The 22,760-nt window shown below is 34.9% G+C and overlaps 1 protein-coding gene across 5 annotated transcripts in view; it reads right to left on the bottom strand.

The window, feature by feature from the left end:
- The window catches only part of Vps13b (vacuolar protein sorting 13 homolog B), a 659,022-nt gene that overhangs the window by 256,453 nt on the left and 379,809 nt on the right, over positions 1–22,760 (bottom strand). For all 5 annotated transcript variants that reach the window (XM_045143281.1, XM_045143283.1, XM_045143282.1 and 2 more), the window contains one exon: positions 5,963–6,166. In XM_045143281.1, the coding sequence (XP_044999216.1) occupies positions 5,963–6,166 (204 nt within the window). The remainder of the gene's footprint in view (positions 1–5,962; positions 6,167–22,760) is intronic.

Below are 22,760 nucleotides of genomic sequence, written 5' to 3'. Positions count from 1 at the left end.
TGGAACATCAAGTGATCATGATGGAACTAATAGGGAATCCAGTTGCTTCCTGGCTATCCATCATTGCCAGAATTCTTCATGCCACAGTAAAAGATAAATAATTGTATTTAATGAGATTAAGGAGGACTGGAGAGATTGCTTAGTGGTTAAGGTGCTTGCCTGCAAAGCCTAAGCACCCATGTTCTACTCTCTAGATCCCACATTAGTCAGATGCACAAAGGGGAGGCAAATGCAAGGTATCATATGCCCACTAGGTGGTACAAGCATCTGAAGTTTGATAACAGTGGCTGAGGCCCTGGCTAGGCAATTCTCTATTTCTCTGTGTCTTTCTCTCTCACTCTCTCTAAAATTAAAAAAAAAAATTATAGAAATATATTTTCCAAAGAAAATATATAAATAGCTAACAAGCACATGAAAAACTTATCAACCATAAAAATCATTACAGAAATATAAATTAAAACTGCAATGAGGCACATTCTCACACCCAAAAGGGTAGTGTTACATCAAAACTTACCACTAAATGATGAATAGGTCAATGTAGAAATCAAGGATTCAGAGAATCAAATGATAATGAGAACACAACATACCAAAACATTTGGGAAACAGTGAAAACAGTCGTAAGAGGGAAATTCATACCTTTACGTGCCTATATAAGAAATTAGAAAGGTCACAAGTAACTTAATACTTCACCTTAAGGCCTTGAAAAAGAACAAGGCAAACTGAAAATCAATAGACAGGAAGAAATAAAAATATTAGGGCAGAAATTCCTGAATAGAAACCAAAAAAAAAAAAAAAATTCAAAGGATCAATGAAACAAAGAGTTGGTTCTTTCAAAGGATAAGCAATATTGATAAACTGTTAGCAACTTAACTAAAAGAAAGAGAAGAGACACAAATTAATAAAATTAGAGATGAAAAAGGTACCATCACAACATATACCAGAGAAATTCAAAGAAGTATAGGGGCACAACAGAAGAATATATACTCTACTAAGTTTGAAAATCTGAAAAAAAATGGATGACTTCCTTGATTTATATGACCTACCAAAATTAAGTCAAGATGAGATTTAACACTTAATTAGAGATGTAGTAAGTATGGAGAAAAAAGCAGTTACAAAAAAATCTCCCAACTACAAAAAGCCCAGACCCAGGTGGATTCACTGGTGAATTTTACCAAACTTTCATGGAAAAACTAACACCAATGCTTCTTAAACTTTTCCATAAAATAGAAAAGGAAGAAATTCTACCAAACTCTTTCAACAAAGCCAGCATTATCCTGATACCAAAACTAGACAAATATAGAATAAAAAAGGAAAATTATAGACCAATTTTTCTCACGAACATAGATGCAAAAATTCTCAACAAAAATATTGGCAAACAAAATACAAGAATATATCAGAAAGATCATTCACCCTGAACAAGTAGGCTTTATCCCAGAGATGCAAGGATGGTTCAACATATGCAAATTAATAGATGTAACACCTTATATAAATGAACTGAAGGACAAAAATCACATGGTCATCTCATTAGATGCAGAAAAAGCATTTGACAAAAATCCAACATCCTTTCATAATAAAAGTCCTACAGAGACTGGGAATAGAAGGAACATATCTCAATATAATAAAGGCTATTTATGACAAGCCTACAGCCAACATATTACTAAATGGAGAAAAACTTGAAGCTTTTCCACTAAAGGAACAAGACAAGTCTGTCCACTGTCCCTATCTTTATTTAATATAGCCATAACAATAAGGCAAGAGATACTCATAAATGGGACACAAATTGGAAAGGAACAGATCAAGTTATCATTATTTGCAGATGATATGATTCTATACAAAAAGGATCTTAAGACTCTACCAGCAAACTGTAAGAGCCAATAAACACCTATAGTCATGTAGCAGAACACAAAATAAACACACAGAAACCAGTAGCCTTCCTATATGCTAACAACAAACACACAGAGGGTAAAATCACAGAATCACTACTCCCATTCACAATTACATCAAAAAATAAATAAATAAAGTACATTGGAATAAACCTAACCAAGGAAGTGAATGATCTCTAAAGTGAAAACTTTAAAACACTTAAGCCAGAAATTGCACAAGACACTAAGAAATGGAAAGACATCCCTTGTTTTTGAATTGGAAGAATCAATATTGTGAAAATGGCAATCTTACTGACAGCAATCTACACATTTAATACAATCCCCTTCAAAATTCCAATGGCATTCTTCACAGAAATAGAAAAAAAATCCAAAAAAATTATTTGGAAGTACAAAAAAACTTTGAATATCTAAAACAATTTTCAGCAACAAAAATAAGGCTGGCAGTATATACCTGATTTTAACCCATCTTACAGAGCCATAGCAATAAAAACAGCATGGTACTAGCACAAAAACAGACATGTAAATCAATGGAACAGAACAGAGGGCCCAGACATAAGTCTGGGTAGTTAGAACCACCTGAACTTTGACAAAAATGCCAAAAATCTTCATTGCAGAAAAGACAGCCTCTTCAGTGAATGGTGCTAGGAAACCTGGATATGTGTCATAAAAGGATAAAAACAGATCCATATGTTTCTCCATGCACGAGAATTCAGTCCATGTGGATCAAAGACCTTAATATTAGACCTGAAACTCTGAACTGCCAGAGGAAAAGTTTTAGGGGGGGAACCCTTCAACATAATGGTCTTGGCAAAGGCTTTCTGAATATAACACCAATTGCTCAGGAAATAAAACCACAGATCAACTGCTGAGACCTCATGAAATTATAAAGCTTTTGTATAGTAAAGGACACTGTTCATAGAGCAAGGAGGCTACCTACAGAAAGGAAGAAAATCTTTGCCAGCTATACATCTGACAGAGGATTAATATCTAGGATATACAAAGAACTCAAAAACTTAAATAGTAAGAAATCAAACAACCCAATTAAAAATGGGCTATGGAACTAAATAGAGAGTTCTCAAAAGAAGAAATATAGATGGCATATAAACATCTAAAAACATGTTTTACAACCCTAGCCATCAGGAACATGCAGATTAAAAACTACATTGAGATTCCATTTCACTCCTGTCAGATTGGCTACCATCATGAAAACAAATGACCATAAATACTGGCAAGGATGCGGAAAAAGAAGAACCCTTCTACACTGTTGGTGGGAAAGCAACTGGTCCAGCCATTGTGGAAATCAGTGTGGAGGTTCCTAAGTTAGCTAAAAATAGATATGCCATATGATCCAGCTATACTACACTGAGGTATATAATCTAAGGACTCATCTCACTACCTTAGAGATACTTGCTCAAACATGTTTATTGACACTCTATTCACAATAGCTAGGAAATGGAACCAGGTCAGATGTCTCTCAACTGATGAGTAGATAATGAAGATGTGCCACATTTACACAATGGAGTTCTACTCAGTGGTAAAGAAAAATGAAGCTGTGAAATTTTCAGGAAAATGGATGGAGCTAGAAAGGATTATACTTAGTGAGGTAACCGAGGCCCAGAAAGCCAAATGTCACATGTTCTCTCTCATATGTGGATCCTAGCTACAAATGAGTGCACTTCTATGTGAGTAGGCATAAAACTCAATAGCAGAGGCCAGTAAGCTAGAAATGGGATATAAAGGGAACAACAAAAGTAAAGTTTATGTAAAATATGTATAGATAATCAAGAACTTGGACAATATAGGAGCTAGCTAAAACATACATTAGTGTATGAACTGATAAACACATCAGGGTATACACACTGGATATGGTATTATTTGGACAAAAGAAAAGACTTATATATTGATGCATGCAATGATGTGGACAAACACACAAAGTATCATGTCAAATGAAAGCAGCCAGACATAAAAGGTCAGACCTTATTATTCTACTTCCTGTTTTATTTAATTTTTTAAGCATAAAACTGTGTCAATGTATTAAAAACAATTATTGTGACATCTATAATAGATTACATAAATTATATAAACATAGCATATTATACCCTAATTATCTGTGTCCTAAAGATAATTAACATGCTGTATGCTGAGATATCCCAAGCACACAATACTGTCATGGTTACAACTGGAAGTGGAATAGATAAACCCAGAAAAACAGAATGTAGTAGATCAGTGATTGCCATAGCCTGGGAAAGAGAAGGATGCAGAGAAACTACTTATTACTACTTAGGAAAAGGATTTATTTCACTTAAGAGTGCAGAAAAGGTGTGAGAGCTAGGTGTTAGAGCTAGTTAGAGGTGGTCATTGTGCAACATATTGACCTCAGATAATTAATTTTATGGTGTGTGAATTTCATATCAGTGAATACTTAAGAGCATGGATATAACTCCCCCATTTGTTAAATAAAGTAACAGGAAAGGCATGACTGAGTTACAGCTAAATTGCCATAAACTGCCTGGGACTACATGCCCTGTCTTCTTTGTTGATGATATAATTTGTGATATTTAAGACATGATAACTTTCAAGGTTTATAAGTTGGCTAAATTTGAAAACAGAATGAAAAAAGAAGAATCAGGGGATGTGATACTGCTTGATAATATGTAACATGCAGAGATTAGTGTTGGTGCACTCAATGTTGTAGGTGTCATCCAAGTCCTCATTTCAGTACAAAAATATACATTCCCCTGATGCCAAGTATGTTACCTGTTATTAGCACAATAATACATTCCTTTCCTGAAATTTATCTTGGCTGGCTATACATGCTTTTTAAAAAAAACCACATTTCCACCTGCCCTGAGGCACATTCAATCACTTGACATGGAAGAACTTCAATAATCCAGCTGACATCACAGCAGTGCTATGTGCTTGGGATATCTCAGCGTATAGCAAGTTGATCTCTGTATTTAGGATTCAGGTAACTATTCAGATAATAAGGGTATAATATGATATGTTTTATTTAATTTATCTAATCTATTATTGATGTCACTATTATTGTTGCCAAAACACTGACAGAATTTTAGTGTTTTAAAGAAAAGAACCAAAGCAATTAGCATTGCTTAATAAATATTAAGAAAGCCTGCCCAAGATGTTTTTAAGAAATCTAATCAACAAACTACCATGCAAGTAATAAATACTTTCTATTTGTAGAAAATCTGATGAAAAACAATTCATATTTGCAGAAAATTATAAAGTCTTATAGTTTAATAATGTAAAATTAGTTTTAATTTCTAGTACCGTTTTTTTTTAGCACATGATCCCATGAGTATCCTATGTGAGATGACAGTGTCTGTCCACAAATATGAACAGCTCACATTGTGTAATAATTTCTTTAGACATGATCTTTGTTGGGCTAGAGAGTTGGCTTAGTGGTTAAGGTACTTGCCAGAAAAACCTAAGGACCCAGGTTCAATTCCTCTGCTCCTATGTAAGCCAGATACACCAGGTGGTGCAGCAAACACAAGGAGTTAGTTTGTAGTGGCTAGTGGCCCTGATGTACTCATTTGTTTCTATATTTATCTGGCTCTTTCTCTCTTTGAAATAAATGAATGAATAAATAAATAATAAAATAACTAGCTGCTTTCAGTTGAAGACAAAAGGGAGGAGCACTCAGAGCAACTGATTTGTTGTTCCTCCTACTCTACATGAAATAAAACTTTACACAGTATTTGTTACCTTTTCCCCTTACTTTTTAAAATAGAATACAGAGGATTAAAAAAATAATGAATACAACCCTTGACCCTGAATATACTGGATCTGAAGTGAAGATGTAAACCCATCTTTTACCTAAAGTAGATCATTTTGGCAAAAACCAAATTTTGGGGAAAAAAATGACACAATTCTAAATTGTACTAATTACAGAGGCAGGACAAGTGGGTTTCCAAGTGTAACAACTACAATTACAAATGTGTCTTGTTGGTAATGACAAATAGAAGCAATATGAAAACACTTAGACTGGACATATTCAGGTTAACAACTGCTCTTCTAGCAATGAGATTAGAAAGAGCAGAATCTCAATTCTTTCTTACCTGCTGGCCATATTCCACTCAAGGGCGGGATTTTGAGAATTCCTTTCATTCTCAGTAACAGCCCCTCCAGTACCACCTTCTTTCTCTGGTTTTAATTGATCCCACTGTGCAGTACCAATATTGATAGACTGCAAGTCTATTTGGTATTGTCTATCTTCAATTTCTGATCCAGGATCACGAAGAATTCCTAAATTCAAGGCTCTCCTGTAAAGGTAATAATAATAATAATAATAATAATGATGATGATGAAAGCAAGCAGATAAACATTTTATGCTTATTTGACTTAGCAGTATAGTCTCATTATTTCTTTTTCTCTTTTTGATTATTGATCATGTTTTATGTCACTGTGACCAAACACCTGAACAAAACAACTTAAGGAAGGAAAGATTTCTTCTGGCTCATGAATTCCCAGTTGTCAGACCATCATGGCCTTGAAGGAGAGTTTGATAGATTGTAGTAGCTCATATTATGGTGACTAGGAAACAGAGCGAATGCCTAAAGTGGATGGCTCTCTGCTTTGCCCTCTTTTATTTAACTGGCCCTAGCATGTGAGATGGAGCCAATACCTTCTAAGACACACCTAGAAGCTTGACAAATCTCCTAGGCACATTTTAATCCTTTTAAATTGATAATCAAGATCATTAATCATACTACTTAATAAACCAGGTTGATCACATCTGAGATGGTTTTTATAAGGTTACTATGATAGGAGACAGAGATAAGCTAGGCAGATTGGTAAACAAAACACCAAAGTGATCCCCCCCCCCTTAATTAAATGTGAGAACTGTCATTCAGCCTACAAGGAGAATGTGTATTTTTTTTTTTTCTAATCTCTTTCTGCCATGGAAAATTATACCCTCCAGGAAAAGTTCTAGACCAAGGTTATATCCTTCCTAAATGACACAGACCCTGATCCCTACCTATTGCCCCATTTTCAGAAATCTGTGAAATCTGGTATTTGTCATGTCATGTAGAAACCTATATTACTTCCCATAAAAACTCTGGCCCAAGTCTTGCTTCTCCCACCCCCTCTTGTCTCTCTGGGACAAGAGCTGTTCCTTCCCTGATGAAGCTTCAAGAAACTCCCTCTTGCTGCCCTGTGCAGGAGCTCCAGCTTGCTACCTGCTCGTATGTTCTGGGCTTAAACCTCTTCTCTTCTCCCTCCTAAAGCTTTAAGGTATAATAAACTCTTTCTGAACCTTATCCTCTGGTCTAAATTTTAACTCAAAACATTTCCCCAGTTTAGGGTCTAAGTGAAATGAGACACAGATACAATTTGTAACTTACACATGATACTAAGGTACCCTGAGTGATACAGCAGGACTAAAAGCAGAATACATCAAAGACAAAAATAGGCCAGCTGATATGAAACATAAAATAACTGTCTAGTATCATGAAGACTAGATTATATTTGTTGTTTTACAAGATAACCTGCAACACTCCTCATATGTAGAATTTTAAAACAAATTTATAAACTGCTCACTTATGGATCAAAATCATAATAAAATAGTTATAATCTTGTGCATTACAGGTTATGTGATACAGTGACAGTAGCACTTGAAGGAAAACTTACTGTTTAACATATTAGTATTAGCAAAGAAGGCTCAGAATTAAAAAACTACACTGAAAAAGGTAACATGAACTTTAAAAAATAGAGTAGGACATAAAAGGACAAATAACCAAAATGAAAAAAGCATTCCACACAGATAAAACAAAATAGAACAAACAAACAAACAAACAAAAAAAAGAAAACAAAAACAGATAAATCTCCAGCATGTAATACAAGATAAAGAGATAAAGAAGGACAAATACAGTATATTTGCAATCAAAAAGGAAATAACTTTGATACCATGCAAGATGAAACAAACAACAGGAAGCACACAGAACACATGACCTAGACATTGGTGAATCAACCCAGTTTTCTCATTTCAAACAACTGAAGTGCCTCATGTATGTGAAACAGTTCACAGGTCCAAAAATGTGGCAACAGCATATCTGGAAACCTGAAGAGCCTCTGAATGGCTAACATGGAAGAGGGTAGAAGTCATGTCATAGGCAATAGGAGCTTTAAGCCTCAAGAAGATCTTTACAAAGTTTTACAAAGTTTGTAAAGTTAAGAGACCTATGCTAGTCTCAGCTCTGGAGAACAAAGATGTGTGACCCAACAGTAAACTTTGTAAAAGTAAACTTTGTAAATTGTCAATTTCACCTTCTGAACAGAACACAAAAATTATGGAATGCCATAACAGCATGAGTCTTAATTATGGTAAGAAAATATTTAGAAAGCCTGGTGTAGAAATTGTCACATCAGAAAACCTTTGGTAAGTGTTAGGAGACAAGTTATCCTACTTTGACTCTTTATTTTTCCTTGGAATAAATTAACAAATAGAAGCAAAGTGCCTAGAAAGTGACAAGGAGACTCACTGCATACAGTATACACAAGGACTTGAAAAACCAAAAGCAAACAACAACAAACCAAAGACAGCAGAGAAACCACTGATCCATAGTGAGCTCTGTCAATACTTTAGCCAGCCTAAAATCATTTCAGTAACATGCTGCTTAGTATAAAATAAGCCCATACTTTCTAGGCTAAGAAAAAAGTTTATTTTGGGTCAAATAAAAATATATTTGCATCTTTAAAAAACAACACACTTTCTTTAACTTTTTCTTAGCTTCCTGAGAAGCACAATCAAAAAATATTAATGTATTTCCAATGAACTCCTCAAATATAAATTTTAAATTTATGTTATAAGTTACAAAAGTAAAACACTTGCATTTTGGTTCTGGCTAATATGAAAATTGTCTTTTAAAGAACTAGAAACAATGTAAAAAGTTTGCATTTAGTTTGATTTTTATCTGATAAAATAATATATAATACATTTAAACTCAGATAGGAAACAATGTCCTTATTATCTCATAAATCTCATATTATGTTCCCAATGAGTTATTTTTTATTTCTTTATAGAGAAGATACACTATTACTATATTAATTTGCCTTATTTTTGAAAAGTAGTTAAAACTTTTCAAGTTGAAATATTTACTAATCTTTATTCTTTAAAGTGCAAGAAATTCTCATGATTTGTTTACATATATATAATTGAAACCATTCTTATTATTATATAGAACATTCAGAGTACTTTGTTTTACAATACTAAATTAAAAAAAGACATTCAAAATGTTTCCAAATACCATGCATTAACTTTTATTAATCACTATTATAGCAGGATTTCTTCTGAGAGAAATATTTCACATCAAATGCACACTAGATTTTTTTAAAGTACACATATGCAAATGTTTAAACATAAGTTTTCAAAACAATTTATTTTCAATTCTTCAAAGATTGGAGGTCGTTTTTACAACTTTTTTAAAATTTTTTTAAAATTTTATTTATTTATTTGATAGTGACAGACACAGAGAGAAAGACAAATAGAGGGAGAGAGAGAGAATGGGCGCGCCAGGGCTTCCAGCCTCTGCAAACGAACTCCAGACGCGTGTGTCCCCTTGTGTATCTGGCTAACGTGGGACCTGGGGAACCGAGCCTCGAACCGGGGTCCTTAGGCTTCACAGGCAAGCGCTTAACCGCTAAGCCATCTCTCCAGCCCGTTTTTACAACTTTTAGAATCTATTTTCCTTATGCAAAGGACTTTATAACTTAAAACTAGATTGGTAAGACTAGAAAAAAAAACTTGATTGCAGATGCCAAAATTGACAACATTTTGTATTTGAGAGCTTTGATTTAGTATACTGTTTTCATAGAACAAGAAACAATGACAGAAGAACTTAAAAAGAATTATAATAGTAAGATATTTAACTAATCATAGGAAAGCTACTATAAGTCAATGATGTAAACCAGGATGCTTAATATAAGCAACATCTGTCTTAAAATACAATGTGAATATCTTATAAGAAAACCTATGTTATTACTTTATTTTCTAATTAATCTTTTTCTTAGGAATGTTTGCTATCAAAAATAGGAATCAAATTTTTTGTCTCAAATTCACATATTTTTAAAAGCTCTATGAACATTGCTCTCTCCTTCTTGTAGCCTTTAAAACCTCCCAGCAATTCAAGTGAGGAAGGAGGGTAGATCAAGATCCTCATAACTTCCTTACCCTTAACACACAAAGCTGCTTTATTGGCCAGAATGTAGGAGTTATAATTGTAATTGCTTTGCCCTTCCGAAACTCTTCTTTTATACCATTTGAACCATTCAGCAGGTGGTGTGGGAGGATAAACTAGTCTGCAATAGCTGGTCAATAATGTAATCATAAGGAACCAAAGAAGACTTGAAATGTATAACAGGAAACATAGCTTTAATGTTTTCCTTTTTAAATTGATTTAGTCTGGGGCAGGCCTTTTGTATGTTTACATAAGGAGCAGCTCATGCTGAACCATTTACTGTTCACTGCTGAATAGGCATATCTTGGGAATTCACTGTAAAGAAGTGAAGTTCATTCACTTAGAGCTCAATTGAGATCTACAAAATGTTAAACCAGCCAGAAAATAGGAATCTAAGAAGTAAAATTTTTGTGTCTTGAATACAGTAAATGTCTACAAATTTCTCACTAAGTTTCCATAAGTCACAATAATCTTTAAAGTGACAGGACAGGGATAGAAAGGCTGTCAGGATAAAACCAAAGTTGAGTGCTCTGATGAACGATTTAGAACAGGCCCTTCCTCCCTTATCCACAGAATGCAAAAGCACCCAAGGAGCTTGGCAAGACTCTATGCTCCCACATGTAGAGATCCCAAGCCAGTGCGTCCAGGCCACACCTCAAGAATATGTCCACCTTTTCTCTCTCTCTCTTACTTAAAGTGCCACCGACATTGATTCCAAACACCACACTCATATTTGACATCACATCTCATTAATCTGGAACATTACATCTCTATTTTCTGAAAGGAGGTAAGCACGGAAAAGGACCATTAAAATCCAAAGCGATTTCACTTATTACACATTGAAATGTTGGTGTGCCTGTTGTCTACTTCACTGAACTTAGAGGAGGCATGTACTCCTTTCTGGAGTCTCATAGTCTCATACCATTGCTGAAAGATGGAATATATGCTTTCTTTCTCCCTTTATCTACACAGTACTTAGCAAAGGGCTTCGAATGCAGCTAGTTACTCATGCATGAAAGCTGATTGAATATTAAATATTCTTTACCCTGCCACTTCCTGGGAGGATTTTACTTTATCATTCTTAGTCTTTTGTATCTTTTACCCTTTTGGCTAAAGCCATGTTCAAATTAATCTCTGCATAAAAACTCACACAATAACAAAAAGACAAAAACTGCACATGTCACGCATCTGTGGTTCCTAACCTTGGTCAGCTGACATACCTGATAGGCAACTTGAGGACAAGACAATAGAGACCAAAGGGGTTGGGGGGAGGGGAAGAGGAGGGTGGAGGAAAAACCACAAAACTAAACCCAAAATGAACTGGTACCATAGAAATCTTTGTCCACGAAGTTACGCTACAAGATTGAACCCTCAACAGGAGTATGGGGGAAGCACCTGGAAAGAAGTGCCCTGGAGAGGGTGGCATGGAGCCTGACCTAAAATTTTTTCTGCTCTGGTTTGTAACTCTCAGCACCAGAAAGCGGTTTCTACACACAATGAGCTGTTGATCAGAGAGACCTATGAAGTCCCCAACACAAGACAGGCTTCTATCAAAGCACTTGATTACTTGCCTGAGGTAAAAGGTAAGACCCTATTGCTGTAGACACCATATGCTGCCAAACACTGAGAGACCTGGCTGGAATCTGGAAGAGAGCCAGAAAACCAGACAGCTCATCTTGTGCTGAAATCACTACATGAGCTACTGGGGGAAAGTGGCCATCAACAGTCCGAGCAACCAGAGGACTAAGCGACTCAGAATCAAACAACCTGGTAAGATGTACACACCAGTACAATGGTAGCACTCGGTGAAAAATAACCCGTATCTGGAATTGGGAACCAGGTCACAATCCTTTGGAGACAAAGATTATGCTCTCCAATGCTTAACCATCACTAGATTTTGGCTAACAGATGGGCTACATGCATGAAATTCTCCCTAAATTAATAACACTTACCACATTTAACCTATGCTGACTTCATTCTCCACTGGAGAAAGAATCTGCTTTTCTTTCTCAGAAGGTAGAAAAACTTGAGGAGATAAACTACCCCTTGCAAGCCAAGCCCCAGCTGAAACCACAGAGGAATTGGGGAGACAAGCATTGAGTGCTGCTTCCATGCTGAACATGATAATCGGCACCACAGTGAAGGAGACAGAGGCTGAGGGCACTCAACACCTAACCAACAGAGAGATCCAGAGGTTCCTAAGAGCTTATCAATGAAGTAGACTTAAAACTCACCCACCACAGCTCAGGGAGTTTTGCGGAAGAGGGGCCAGGAAGATTCTAAGAGCCACAGGTTTGGGTCATCACATCCAGATACATTGCCTCCCCACAACTGGCTACTGCTCCCATAAGGCATAACCCACAACCCCATGAGGAATGCCTGCAACCTTACTGAGGAGGGGCCCCAGCAGAAGGGGACAGGGACCAGGGAAAGGATGGTATCAACACAAGAGGTATCCATATCAAGTATGTCCATAATAGTAAAATATTAAAAAAAAACAGAGAAAGACATCCTCCCTAAGACCTAGAAACAACCCTTAGACTATTACCATATCTCTTGTAGCCAGAATCTTACACTTCTCGCAGCAGATTCATTACCCACCATATTTTGCTCCTCTAATCAAAAACAACTAGGAATCATTCCTGAATTTCCTTGGAAACCCTGAAGGAAAAGGACCTCAATAATCTTCCTGATTACCATACCAGTGGACAGTTTTTAGACATTAACTCAGCAGATGTCTCTGGGCACATGACACTTGGCATAATGCAAAATGGCAATAGAGTATGTTTGTGTCTTAGCAGACTGGATTCTTGGATTTATAAGTGTAATCCTTCCCTCTACCTCAGATAGTTTTGGCCAAGATTCCATTTCATTGTTTTATTTTACTCATTTGCAAAGTCAAGTCAATAAGGGAGTTAAACAAGTTAGGCCATGCAAAACTACATCAGATAGAGTAGTATACTAGAAGCTACTGTTTTCATGATTTTGCTTATTCTTAAAAATATCAACTTTCCCTCCTTACTAGATTTTTTAACACTAGATTATTTTTCTCTTCAATGCTGGTACTCCCGAGATCTCTTTGTGGTTTAATTTTATGCTTGCTATGCATTCATTTGTGGTACAATGGATTCACAAATGCTGGTATATGTATTTCTCAATTATAATTTCTTTGAATAAAATAAATAAGTTTATAATTTCTGCACAAATCAATTCTATGTAGCATGGTTCATACTGGTAAGATAGGGTTACACGTTCATGGAGGGGGCAATATAATGTAGTCTTAAGTGTATTAATTATAAAACACAGTAATATTCAAATTTTAGTTCTATAATTTAACACATGATGTATCTTTGAGGAAGTCACTTAATGTCAATGAATGTCAGTTTTCCCCATCAGAGGATAATAACACCTGCTTTGCATAGGTTTCTTTCAGGATTAAATACGATAATTTAAAAAATGATGTATCTAACAAATGGCATCTATTTATTTATTGTAAGAAAGCTAGCTGGCCTGTTCTGGAGCAAAAAATCTTAACAACTGCTCTCAGCTTATTACAAAATACAAAAGAACACTGAAGATAATAGAAACATCTTAACAGTTTAAACAAAGGGTAATAACTTCCTGGATTAAAATTCAATATTCTATAAGAAAATGGCTTCCCTATATCATTAGTCCAAGTGTTATATTAATATTGGGAAATTCATCACACATTTCATATTCTAAAAAGAAGAGGCATAGGTAAGGAAAGGAGCAAAAAATTGAATATATTGAACTATTAATAATCAAAGCCTTTTAATGAAGCAGCACATGGATTTTTGATGGCATGATAAGATTCACATTTTCTAAGCTTTTGTAAATATAAAATAAGATATAATAATGATAGAAGGATTTACTGAGTCTTTCCTACTATTTTTGTTATTATGAACTTCACAGAATGACCATATTACATACTGGTCATATTCTCATTAGAATAAACTCTTTGATCCCCAATCTCCTGCCGGCATTCCACTGAAGACCCTGGGGTTATTAGTATTCACTGTGAGGTCATGAATGTACCAGACAGTCTCAGTGTGGGAAAAATACCTTGATATAAACCTTTCCATTTTGTGGCTTTTACAATCTTTCCTCCTCCTCTTTCTACAAATGTTCCCTGAGTCTTGAAAGATGTGGTTTAAGTTTCTTTTGGTGCTGAGCCTTCCAGAGAAACCTCTGAATTTCTGCTTTGATGACTTTTGAGTCTCCTCAATGTCTATCACCATCTCTTTGGAAGAGGTTGTCAGAATAGAAACGAGAGCAGCCCAAATCTTTTCATTTGGATAACTAAATTATAGATAACTTTATTATAATATAAACGTCTTTTTACAATGCTATAAGTCTTGCAAAATATTATTAATGGTTAGGCAAATGAGAAATTAAATTCTCAAGATATATTTGTAGGAAAATATGTACTCCAAGTCTGTGAAAGACCCTGTATTAAAAATGTTGGGAATGAAAATGAGGCTTATCCTCTGGCCTCTACATGCATGCACTATGTGCAGCAAGCACACCTTCATAAACATGTACCCAGATACATGCAAATAAGCATGCATATGCACATAAAAAAGAAAGATATTTATAAGAACCATATGTATGAACTGAGAACAAAAATTCCAGCCAAACCCAACACGTATCATTTGTAGTAGTATAACCAGGAAAGTAGTAAGAAAACAGCATCAGTATTATGGGGCTGATGTATATATAATATATATGTGTGTGTGTATATGTATATATATACTATGCACACATATAAGTATATGTACATATTCTAAAGTTTCATTAATATAACACAGTGGAATGCACTTGAGTAAAACCTAGTAAAATGGGCATAATATTGATGTATATATGAGGTCCAATATAGAAGGTCAAATCTGCAATAATATGGTACAGGATATGACTAAGTTAATTTTTAATAACTGCATATAAGCAGGTCATCAAATTTTCAGATAATAAAGGTTGTATATATAATCTACTATGATGAAAGAGAAAAATATCAATTCCTTTATATTTTAAAAAAGAACTAGTCCAAACTAGTAAGATGAAATTAAAGACCAACAAATACAAAATTCCATATGGACTCAAATAACCAACATACAGGATATGAGGAGATAACTTTAAAAACTTTGAGTTAAAACAACAGCAAAAACACATGGAAAATTAAGATGGCTTATGAGAAAGAAAAAGAAATAGCGAAAGTATTGTTAAATACTTTTTAATTTTTACATGGTATTGCAGACAACAAACACATTCTATACCATTTCGTCAAGCTTTTCTACACTGCACTAACATTACAATTTTAAATATTTCTTTCATTAAAATTCAAATATTAAATTTTAGAATGTCCTATTTGCAGGCTTTAAACAATAATATAAAAGTTACTCATTGACAACATAAGATCAGAGAATTGTGAGAATATCATAATATATTACAGGCATGTTTAAATAAAATCCTCAGGCTAATGAGTATTCAGGCACTTAACATATTAATATTCAAATATTACATTTTAGAATGTCATATTTGCAGGCTTTTAATAATAATATATAAAAACTCATTAAGTGGTAGAGAGATGGCTTAGTGGTTAGGCGCTTGCCTTGAAGCCTAAGGACCCCAGTTCAAGGCTCGATTCCCCAGGACCCACGTTAGGCAGATGAACAAGGGGGCGCACGCATCTGGAGTTCACTTGCAGTGGGCCCTGTGCGCCCATTCTCTCTCTCTCTCTCTCTCTCTCTCTCTCTGTCTGTTGCTCTCAAATAAATAAACAAAAATAAATTGAAAATACTCATTGACAAAATAAGGTCAGAGAATTTCAAGAATATCATACTATATTATAGGTGTGTTTACATAAAATTCTCAGATTAATGAGTATTCAGGTACTTAGCATAAAAGTTAACTTCAGGGGCTAGAGAAATGGCTTAGCAATTAAGGCATTTGCCTGCAAAGCCAAAGAAACCTGGTTCAATTCCCCAGGGCCCACATAATGCACAATGGGGTGCATGCATCTAGAGGCTCTGGCATGCCCATTCTCTCCCTCTCCCTCAAATTAAATTAATTAATTGATAAAGTTTTAAAAAGTTAGCTTCAGATATAGTAAGGAGAATTTGACTGTAAACATAAGCTTCTTTTCTTTAGGTTTCTCAGGATTGTAATAAAATAAATACATCCAACGTATATTGTATCCTTATCAGACAGTCAGCCTGGCTATTTCAAGTGTTTCTACAACATGTCTTCACTACACTTCTGTTTCACAGCTCTCCAGTAAAATCTACCATGACTACAAATTACTAATAAACATGAATTGCCCAGACTTTATACTAATTATGTCAGCATCTGCTCTCATTCATATATTTTCTTCAAATATTTACTCAAAATTATATTTTTCTTTTACTCAAAACAACTGGCTTTGGTAATTAATAGCCTCCCTATTATCTATAGATCCATGTTGGATACATTATTTGAGAAACTCATAGAGATTTTCCAAGTGTTTCCCAATGTTCTTTTTTTTTTTTCCCTACTACCCAATCAATTCCATTTAAGTGAAGACTCATAATTGGACCCTTTCAATTAATATATCAACTTAAAATGGTTACTAATAATAATGTTATTTAAAGTCACTATGGAGTTCTTAAAAGTGAAGGTTCTAAACATACTTCATTGCTATAGAGACAGAAATATTTATATAACTTAATTAAACAGGAAAGGAAGGCAGTAATTTTCTAAATAACTTCTATAGAATAATATATATATCTCATATGAAATTTATATAGAATAAAACACAATTAAGTTAATGATTCCAAATTTCTTGGAAACGTTAATAAAACATCTTTCATTTATTCTTAAAATATTATCAATTTAGGGCTGGAGAGATGGCGTAGCGGTTAAGTGCTTGCCTGTGAAGCCTAAGGACCCCGGTTCGAGGCTCAGTTCCCCAGGTCCCACGTTAGCCAGATGCACAAGGGGGCGCATGCGTCTGGAGTTCGTTTGCAGAGGCTGGAAGCCCTGGCACGCCCATTCTCTCTCTCTCTCCATCTATCTGTCTTTCTCTCTGTGTCTGTCGCTCTCAAATAAATAAATTAATTAATTAAAAAAATATTATCAATTTATAATGTATGCATGCATAACAGTATGCATGCATATATCTTATCAATTTATCTATATATCTGTCTATCATCTATCTAATCCATCTGTGCATGTGGAGTGGGTGCAGGGCTCCAGGACCTCTTGTCACTACAGACACTCATTCCACTTTTTTTGTTTGTTTTTCAAGGTAGGGTCTCACTCTGGCTCAGGATGGCCTGGAATTAACTATGTAGTCTCAGGGTGGCCTTGAACTCACAGCGCTCCTTCCACCTCTGCCTCCCGAGTGCTGGAATTAAAGGCATGTGCCACCATGCCCGGCTCCACTTTTGTTTTTTTATCTAACTTACTTGGGAGGCTTGGGAAATGAACCCAAGCTGACAGGCTTTGCCAGTAAGCATCTTTAACCACTGAACCTGTTCCCAGCTCTTCCTTTTAGCTATCAAATACTTTTTTATTAATATGTATTCATTTATTGTTTAAGCTTTGTTCTCTTTATGTATTTTAATTCTATTATTAATGATTTGAACATCAAGGTATAGGCTATTTTGTAATGAAAAATACAAATGATAGTAATACTAGTAAGAGCAATTTATGTTGGCTTACAAAGTGGTTCTAGGCAAATCTCAATTTACAGAGTGCCATAGGTTGACTCTAGCTTACAATGCTATTATTTTAGAAAAGGGTGATATGAAGTAACATAGCTCAAATTCACACCTGGACTAGAAATTTAGTCTTCTTCTTTGCCTGCTTTCTACACATAGGACTATGCAAATTAGCTCTCAAAGGAAAGTACAAGATATTTTACTAAATGTATTATTGTATTGACTTCAAGTCAAACTTAATGAAGACAGTACTTACAAGGCTACAAAATGGAGCTGCCTTAAAAAAAAGTCAGAGAAGGGAAGCCTATTTTAGATTTGGCATATGACAAACCAACTCCTTTACAAAGAATGTTGCCATAATTTATAATATATGGATCTGTTTCAAAGCTACAAAAATGACAAAATTTCAGGAAGAATAGAAACCAGAAGTGTTAGATTCAAACTCACACATAATACTCATTAAACAATTCTGTATTCATTAAAGAAATAAAGTGTTTTCTAAAAATGTAGCAACAATCCAGGACATTTTATATTAAAATATGACTAGTTTAACATACAAATTAAGATAATAAAGAAAACACTATCAATTAAGAATCTTCTATGCACCACCTTGTACATCTGGCTTACATGGGTCCTGGGGAACTGAACCTGGGTCCTCTGGCTTTGCAGGCAAGCAGCTTAACCGCTAAGCCATCTCCCCAGCCCATGGACCTAAAAATTTCACCAGCAAAATTTCTAATGGAGAGCACAGGCTACAGAGACTGCTAAATATGTGTAAAATGAGACTGCGGAAGCCTACTTATTTGCAACAAAGTGCGTTAAAGTTAAGTTAAAGTTCAGTGCCTATCAACAGAAGTTAAAACTAACACCTGGAATATGCATGCAATACAGTATTATTTACCAGTAAAAAAATTTATAAATGAAATTATGAATGTCCAGGTGGGGATCATATACATATAAGAAAAAGGCTCAAAGAAGTCTTAGAAAAGGATGGTACCAACATGCGTTGTTTACATACTAAATATGTCCATATCTAATAAAAAAAAAGTCATATAAAAGAGGTAGGCAGTAGATATATAGAAGATGCATTTCTTTATACTGTTTTCATTTGATTTAATACAGTTATTTCAGTAAAAATGCCTTGGCATTTTGAGTGCTGGGATTTATATGCGTGCACCATAATACCCACTATTTCAGTAAAGGTACTGTTAATCATGTTGATGTCAAATGTCCCTAGCAGGATAATGTATTTTAACTCTTGGCCTCCAGTGAGGGGTACTATTTTGGGAGGTTGTGAAACTTTCTGGAGGTGGAGCTTAGCTAGAGCAAGTAGATCACAGGGGAATAGGTCTCAAAGTTTTATATTCTGATCCCAAATCCTGTCCTGTGTTTCTTAGACAGCTGAGACGTGAACAGGCAGCCTTACATTCCTGTCACCACATCTGTGAGCCACACCCACCGCCATGCTTCCCCAGCTATGATGGACATACATCCCAACTATGAGCCTAAAATAAATTTCTGTGTTTTTGGTCACAGATTTTGTCAAAGTCACGAGATACTCATAATATAGGTATACAATATTGTTGACAACAATTGTGCCAATATCCTTGTCTGTAAGGCTCACACAACCAGAAAGTTTACACCTTAAGCTAGTTTCCACTTTGAATATTATATACTCTTAAGAGACTATGGGAATAAAATGATGATTTTAATATCAGGTCTTGGGCTGGGAAGATGATTCAGTGGTTAAGAGTGTTTTCCATTTTAGTGTAAGGGCCTGGTCTCCAACTGCCTGAGTTTGACTTTCCAGAACTCAAGTAAAAAAGCTGGGCATAGTTATGCATGTCAGTAATCCTGGCCATTCAGGGTCTGGGGCAGAAATGGAGAATCACTGGGGCTTGTTAAAGAAAAACTGCAGCTCTGGGTTGAGGGAAAAAAACCCATCTGAAGAAGTATATGAATAAGTAAGAGATAATGTCAACTACAGTTTTCTCTTCATCTCCACATGCACATGCACAGCACATGGATCTGCATACAAATATGTGTGTAAACCACAGTAAGACATCACACCACAATACTAGACAAACACACACACACACACACACACACACACATACAGAGAGAGAGAGAGAGAGAGAGAGAGAGAGAGAGAGAGAGAGAGAAAGAGAAAGAGACAGACAGACAGACAGACATAATCTGGCTTTCAGGGTTAAGTAAGGAGGCTTAACGAGCATATGCATCTATAGTATTGACAGTCCCTAACACTGAGTCACATGTACCAGGGGATGATCATTCTATTATGATAAATAAATATCTTAATGAAAATGAGAGGTAGTTATTTAAAATTAAGCAGTATCCTTAATTTTAATAATGCTGCTAGGTATAGTTAACCATTCTATACATTAAAGTTGGTTGAACTTTAATGACCTGGACCACACCAGGGTCACAATTGGTAGCAGAACACTGATCACCATATAAAAGCCACTAAACACATGAAAGGAATTACAGTACAACACACATCAAACACTAGAGCCTGATGCTTCCTTCCTCTAATCCTACTGGCAGGAAATGGTCTACATATCCTTTGAGGTGACCAAACACATTTAAAAGTGGTCTCTTGTTAAACAAAGTCTTGGACATTGCTGTTTTCTCTAAAAAGGAGTACAACTTCTGCTTAGCACAGTTCCATTTGCAGCACAGAAATGGAGAGCCACTTGTAAGATACTGTAAGTACATGACGTTCTTTATACTCCAAAGGGTTAACAGTGAATCAGAAAAAGTATGTTTACATTATGTATGACAATGCCAGGCAAATTCATTCATAAATTATATGGATGCAACAATTTTATTTTAGCTATATACAAATGAAGCTTGATATTATAACTTATTAATCTATATTATCTTGTGAAACAGCTTTTCACCTGGATATATTATAGCATTAGAACAGGTTTTAGAAAAATTCTTTGACACATACCATACTTTAGCTTGGACAGTGTACAAATGATTTTGGTGGACTATTCATAAGAAAAAAGGACACAAACCATTTTGAATTTGTATTTTCTAAAAACTTGAAAAAATATTGATTCAGCTAGAATGACAACTTTCCCAAGGGATTGTCTATTATGTTATAAACTGGGACAAAAGAACAAAATATGTTCATTTTATTCATTTATTTTATAATTTAATCATGTCTATAATATAATTTGCTTAACAGAATGACAAGACATTAAATGATTTCATTAATAGCTCTTCTGTCACTATACTGAAAAATGACATGACAATACTATAAATCTATACATGTTATTTTTATTGTTTTTGTTTCATCTTTTGGAAATTCTTAAAGTTCTTAGTTCAGTGGTACTATACCTCAGTTTTATCAGGTGTATTTTCAAATCACCTGTAAATACTGAGGTTGTGTTCCATTGACCATAAGCTTCGAACATTCTACTCAGATGTGACATGACTAGAACTGTGTTCAAGACAAAGAGATGTCCACAGTGTGTACGATAAGCTGACCCAGGGCAGGGATTCCTTTCACTGTTGTGTCAGTTTATCAAACCCACAGCTGCAAGACAGGAATGCAACGAAAGAAATCCCAGATTCAAAGTACTGTTTTCTTCAGGAAGATCTGTACTCTCATATACAAATAACATATGCATATGTATATGATAGTTCTTACTAAGTAACTGTAGGAAAACTCATGTTATAATCAGTTATTAAGATTTACTGTAGAAGTTTACCTAATAAATGGAGATTTGTTTCTTTATAGTAACACTGAGAAATTTACATGTGAAATACCATAGTGGATAAACATATATTACCTGATATTAAAGCACAACCAGCTACTATTAAAGCTGTGCTTTAATTCTGCTCAATATCATTAATTTATAATTTTAATTATATTATTTACTGGGGCTCAAAAACCAGTGGACTTATGGATGAGAAATTTGCTTAAAAATATTTTAACTAGTTAAAAATTGATATTGACACTTAGTTATGTTGGGACTTATGGCTATAGAGGTCAGAATACTGGCATATGGAACACTATGAGCAGGGATGGAGATTGCTGAGATACTGAGTTGTGATAAAGTGGCTATACACATATGTGAAAATTCATCAACTGATTCATACATTTTCTTGAATGGAAGCTTTAACATAATAAAAAATAAAATCTGAAAAAGGTACAAATCAGAAAGTATTTGCTGTCAATTTTTCTAATTTTTATAATCACTGTACTTCTAATTATGAGTGTCAATGTGGATTGCTTTTCTGGTATTTATATTTGGTCAACATTCAATGTTCAAATGATGGGAAACAAAAAGTATTTCAGAATAAAGGATATTTTCAACACAGAGAATACAAAGTATCCACACAGAGGATAAGTATTTCCATTGCATGAAAGAGGAAAACCTATTGTTTAACCTAGGCCAATAATGTCAGTGGCTACAGAACACACACACACACACACACACACACACACACACACACACACACACACGAGAAGCATGATATGTTTTAATAGTTATTTAAACTGGCATCACAGAAAACAATTATTTACTTTCAACAGAAATTTGCAGGATAATTTTGGTGGCAGTTTACTACTGATTAACAAGTGCTCATAAATAATGAATGTAAGTAACTTGTTATTAACCATATACATTAAATAAATGCATAGATGCTTGATTCCAATTTTTTTTTCTAAATAGCTTCTCTTATCTGTGGATGAAATATGTGGTGCTTGACTGAAAATAGGCACTATCCAATACAAGGTAAAATATACTTTGGAAAAAGTATTTTATTTTTGGGGAGGGCTGGGGAGATGGCTAAACAGGTAAGGCACTTGCCTGCAAAGCCTAATGACCCAGATTTGATGGCCAGTACACATATAAAACCAGATGCACAAAGCAGCACATGAATTTGGAGCTCATATACAGTGGCATACTCATTCCCTCTGTCGCTTTTCT

This window comes from Jaculus jaculus, chromosome 2 (assembly GCF_020740685.1).
Source record: "Jaculus jaculus isolate mJacJac1 chromosome 2, mJacJac1.mat.Y.cur, whole genome shotgun sequence".
Classification (NCBI taxonomy): domain Eukaryota; kingdom Metazoa; phylum Chordata; class Mammalia; order Rodentia; family Dipodidae; genus Jaculus; species Jaculus jaculus.
Note: the sequence above shows the minus strand (reverse complement) of the source record. Positions and strands in the feature narration are given on the sequence as shown.